Here is a 5,818-nt window from a genome sequence, read left to right on the forward strand (position 1 = left end):
CGCAACCTGGCCAACCATGGATGAATGAATGAATGAATGAATGAATGAATGAATGAATTGAATTAATTAATTAATTAATGGATGAATGAACCGCAAACTATAGTAGTGAACTAGATTTATTGGATAACATAATTAAGATAATTCACTTGGACCAATAACCAAATTTTAGTCTTTCTTACACAAGACAACGGTTCCGACTCTGATGTAAATGTAGCCCGTACATTTCTGCATGCCCAGGGCGGGATTAGAACCTGCATGCCCAGGGCGGGATTAGAACCCAGGGCGGGATTAGAACCTGCATGCCCAGGGCGGGATTAGAACCCAGGGCGGGATTAGAACCCAGGGCGGGATTAGAACCTGCATGCCCAGGGCGGGATTAGAACCCAGGGCGGGATTAGAACCCAGGGCGGGATTAGAACCTGCATGCCCAGGGCGGAATTAGAGCCCAGGGCGGGATTAGAACCTGCATGCCCAGGGCGGAATTAGAGCCCAGGGCGGGATTAGAACCCAGGGCGGGATTAGAACCTGCATGCCCAGGGCGGGATTAGAGCCCAGGGTGGGATTAGAACCCAGGGCGGGATTAGAACCTGCATGCCCAGGGCGGGATTAGAACCCGGGTCTCCTGCTTGGGTGGCGGATGCGCTGACAGTTGTGCCAATAGGGACGCATCCTCTCGGAGGGACTGTCAGCGCTCCTTTGAGGAGTGAGTTTCACCAGCTACTCCATGTTTCATTCGGTTACACTCACCCCTCTAAACTCACTCCACACCACTGGACATCCGGGTCACAGCACCAGTGTAACCCATCTGCTTTGACGTGCCCAGGGCGGGATTAGAACCCGGGTCTCCCACCTCGGAGGCGGACACGCTGACAGTTGTGCCAATAAGGACGTCCCTCTTGGAGTGACTGTCAGCGCTTCTACTGCTGGAGAACACAGTGACACTGTCTTAACCTCAGAGTCAGTGCCTGGCTACATCTCTAGTGCTGGCTCTAGTCCTGGCTACATCTCTAGTCTCACTGCTTGTAGAAAATGGCTGCCGATTGAACATGGCTGCCAACAGTAGGACCATGAAAGGCTCACAGACTGTTTAAGAAGGCATGAAGGCTCTGGGGCCACTGGCCTCCTTTCTTCTCCGTCTCAGAAGTCATTAGAACAGGCTTGTGTTACAGGCGCAATGGCAAAATGCAAATGTTCCTTGGCTCCCACTGGGTCGCAGAGACTTGGGTGACAAAATGGATATCAGATCCATTCTGCAGGGGAGGCCAGGGGCCGGAGTACGCTCGCATCCACATACATGGCAACATTACAATCAAGTCCAGCAAAGGTCAACATCTCATTGACAGAGGTCGACGTCTCATTTCAGTTGAATGCTGTATGTAGCCCATGTAGGTAACAGCGAAGCATACGTCCGTCAGTGGGCAGTTCTGTCAGGAGAATTAAGCGGTCAGCTTCACATATCGAGCTCATTGAGTTTCCCTGCGCATTCATTATTCATACAGGTGTCATCTCCCCCTGCGCGAGATAACGGGGTATAGATTCTCTCTCCGGAGAACCGACCATGGAAACGACTTCTAAACAAGTGTGGCGCTTTAAATAGGCTGCATGAACACATTATCTGTCTTTAAATAGGCTGTATTAACACATTATCTGTTGGCTATGGCATGTTCAAACCATCTGGCGCGCATCAAGGTCGTTAAAATAATTTCGCAGCACTTAAAGGACGATGCTCGTTTTTGACAACCTGGACCTTATTTATGACATATTATAAGACGTTTGACTCACCGAGATCACTTTGGTGTAATTCGGAGGCATGTAGAAGAAATGTAAAATCCAGCGCGAGCCAGTATATCCATGTAATGGCGGTGGTGGGGGCACTGAGAATGCAGCTTCTAAAAATCTATTTTCTGCCGCGAAACGGTTGTTTTCATCAATCTGTCTGGATGAATCGCTAGTTGTGCTTACATAGAGCATAACTGTTGTGGTTTTCACATGCCATGATCTTTAGAAACGTCTTTCGAAACGAAATAGCTTCCTCACTTGCTCCAGCACTAATGCGCACAGCGCGCAATCGTTGCTCCAGCACGCTGTGCGCATGCGTGCTGGAGCAAGTGAGGAAGCTATTTTGTGTCTAAAGACGTTTCTAAAAATCATATTACAGAGGCATGGAAAATACCACAACAGGCCTATGCTCTCTATGTAAGCACAACTAGCGATTCATCCAGACAGATTGATGAAAACAACCGTTTCGCGGCAGAAAATAGAGTGCCCCCACCACCGCCATTACATGGATATACTGGCTCGCGCTGGATTTTACATTTCTTCTACATGCCTCCGAATTACACCAAAGGGATCTCGGTGAGTCAAACGTCTTATAATATGTCATAAATAAGGTCCAGGTTGTCAAAAACGAGCATTGTCCTTTAATCAATTTTTGAGCTATCCTGGGACACTGGTGTGTTCTGTAGGCCTCTTATATAGCGACCCGATCTATGAGGCATTTTAAACTAGGCTATATATATATATATATATATTCATATCCCAATGTATAATGAGGAGCCCACTCACACTCGCGATGTCGTCTTGGGGATCATCCCCGCTCGTCCGCTCGTCGTCCTCATGCTCCGGTCCCATGACGAACCCAAGGACATCACCTGCAGTCTCACATCACCTGCTCCTCCGCTGCAGATGGGCCCATGATGTCGCCATTCTCTCTCAGTAAAGTCATTCGTTAGAAATGAATGAAATGGGAATAGTGAATGAGACAGGGTGTCTGGAGGTGACCGCTCTGCGCTGTACCGGCCTCAGACGCCGGTGTGCTCAGGTAACCGGATAGATCCGCACAGGTGAGCTCAGCCGGTCACCCCCCCCACGAGGGTGACCGGCTCAGTCATTAAATATTCGACGATTCAGATGTCATGAGTGAGAATGCTGCGAGTGGCAGGCTCCCCTTATCCGAACACACAACTCACAAAACCTCTTCACACTTCACACTAAATAACATATTTCACAAGACGCCATTCTGAATTGGTAATTTTGTACAAGTTTATTTACAGAGTGTTAACATGGTTAGTGTATGTGTAGGTCTATGTGTGTGTGAGTGTGTGTGAGAGAGAGAGAGAGAGAGAGAGACAGAGACAGAGACAGAGAGAGAGAGACAGAGAGAGAGAGAGAGAATGACTGTTACAGGGCAGACATTCGGCTATAGTACCTTCACTAGTAGTCTAACTCAAAAAGGGTCCAGCCTTAGAAATGCTAAGGTTTTAAGGTAAAAAGCTACATGATTCACTGTCATAAATTCAGCTGGAGGGAGACATCTCTCACAGCTTCTTCAGCATTAATGCATGATACAGGCACAAAACTTGACATGAACATAAGAGATGGCACACACAGAAAACAAACTATACACACATTCACATGCACACATTTTAAACTACATACACACACACACGTGCACACACGCACGCACGCACACACATTCCTGAAACACATGGATAGACATTAAACTATACACACATTCATATTCCTGAAATATATGGATAGACTTTAAACTATACACACACATTCACATTCCTGTAATATATGGAAACACTTTTCCTTTGAGTCTTCAGGAAACGACACCAGGGGGGCGGGGCATCACCAGGGGGCGGGGCATCACCAGGGGGGCGGGGCATCACTTCTTGAAAAAGGAGTTACGGGTGAACGTGTACCACAGGTGGGACGGCTTCCGCTTGGGCTCGGCCAATGAGAACACTTGTTGTTGAGGCACACTGGTTGGCACGGTAACATGACGCTGATGGATTGGATGCAGGGCTTGGTGGTGGGATGGGACAGAAGCGGAGTAGCCAATGGCTGAAGATCACAATGAAACGCAAGAAACGTGAGTCAGCAATGAAATGACGATACACATCCCTTTAAATACCATATAGGCGACACACATCCCTTTAAATACCATATAGGCGACACACATCCCTTTAAATACCATATAGGCAACCCTCTCCAAGTTGAGACAGAAAATTGGCTTCCTGTACAGAAACAGAAGCAGCTTTCCTTTAATTAGTAGGAAAGGGATTGTGGGGCAGTATTCCTATCAGTTTTGGACTATGATGTCATTTATAGGAACGCTGTGGCTTCAACCCTGAGGCCTCTGACTCTGAATGTCCTCCAATGCACTTTTAAAATTGAAATTCTTCCTTCTAATGTAGAAGTTAAGACTATGATTATGAACCATTGTATATGAATTTGTAACCGTTTCTAGTTTGTTTGTTTTTTCTCGTCATGTGACTTGTGTGATCGGTGTCTGTTTGTAGCTTAACGTCTTGACGTCGCTCCAGTATACATGAGGGAAACCTCAGTGCCTTTCTGGTGAAAATAAAGGTTTGAAATAAAAATAAATATGAAACCAGAACACTGTTTATTCCCCCAAGCCAGTTTGAAACCAGAATACTGTCCCCCCCCTCCCCCAAAAGACAGTTTGACACCAGAATACTGTCCCCCCCCCCCTCCCCCAAAAGACAGTTTGACACCAGAATACTGTCCCCCCCCCCCTCCCCCAAAAGACAGTTTGAAACCAGAATACTGTCCCCCCCCCCCTCCCCCAAAAGACAGTTTGAAACCAGAATACTGTCCCCCCCCCCTCCCCCAAAAGACAGTTTGACTCACTCTTCGTCTTCCCTTGTTTGGACTTCCTAGCGTTGAAGACGGCCTGTTTCCTCTGCGCTTCACTGATCTCCATACCTGCCAACACAAACCACACCATGACCACTCATCCCTTCACTCATCCCTTCCCATGACAAACCACACACAACTCATCCCTTCCCATGACAAACCACACACTGACCACTCATCCCTTCCCATGACAAACCACACCATGACCACTCATCCCTTCCCATGACAAACCACACCATGACCACTCATCCCTTCCCATGACAAACCACACCATGACCACTCATCCCTTCCCATGACAAACCACACACAATGACCACTCATCCCTTCCCATGACAAACCACACCATGACCACTCATCCCTTCACTCATCCCTTCCCATGACAAACCACACACAACTCATCCCTTCCCATGACAAACCACACACTGACCACTCATCCCTTCCCATGACAAACCACACACCATGACCACTCATCCCTTCCCATGACAAACCACACCATGACCACTCATCCCTTCCCATGACAAACCACACCATGACCACTCATCCCTTCCCATGACAAACCACACCATGACCACTCATCCCTTCCCATGACAAACCACACACAATGACCACTCATCCCTTCCCATGACAAACCACACACCATGACCACTCATCCCTTCCCATGACAAACCACACCATGACCACTCATCCCTTCCCATGACAAACCACACCATGACCACTCATCCCTTCCCATGACAAACCACACACAACTCATCCCTTCCCATGACAAACCACACCATGACCACTCATCCATTCCCATGACAAACCACACACCATGACCACTCATCCCTTCCCATGACAAACCACACCATGACCACTCATCCCTTCCCATGACAAACCACACAATGACCACTCATCCCTTCCCATGACAAACCACACAATGACCACTCATCCCTTCCCATGACAAACCACACCATGACCACTCATCCCTTCCCATGACAAACCACACACAATGACCACTCATCCCTTCCCATGACAAACCACACCATGACCACTCATCCCTTCCCATGACAAACCACACACAATGACAACTCATCCCTTCCCATGACAAACGAGACACAATAGGCACATTAACATGGAGCCTAATAATCTGATTATAAAAGGTTTAAAAGCCCAA

At 47.8% G+C, this 5,818-nt stretch overlaps 1 protein-coding gene across 1 annotated transcript in view; it reads right to left on the minus strand.

The window, feature by feature from the left end:
* Window positions 1–3,036: 3,036 nt before the first annotated feature.
* Window positions 3,037–5,818, minus strand: part of spata13 (spermatogenesis associated 13) — a 27,674-nt gene continuing 24,892 nt past the window's right edge. Inside the window, exons 15-16 of the mRNA XM_084443490.1 lie at window positions 4,660–4,734; window positions 3,037–3,849 (exon numbers count right to left, since the gene is read on the minus strand). Of these exons, the coding sequence (XP_084299616.1) occupies window positions 3,671–3,849; window positions 4,660–4,734 (254 nt within the window). The 3' untranslated portion in view covers window positions 3,037–3,670. The remainder of the gene's footprint in view (window positions 3,850–4,659; window positions 4,735–5,818) is intronic.

The sequence above is a fragment of the Borostomias antarcticus genome (assembly GCF_949987555.1).
Source record: "Borostomias antarcticus genome assembly, chromosome: 9".
NCBI classification, from domain to species: Eukaryota; Metazoa; Chordata; class Actinopteri; order Stomiiformes; family Stomiidae; genus Borostomias; species Borostomias antarcticus.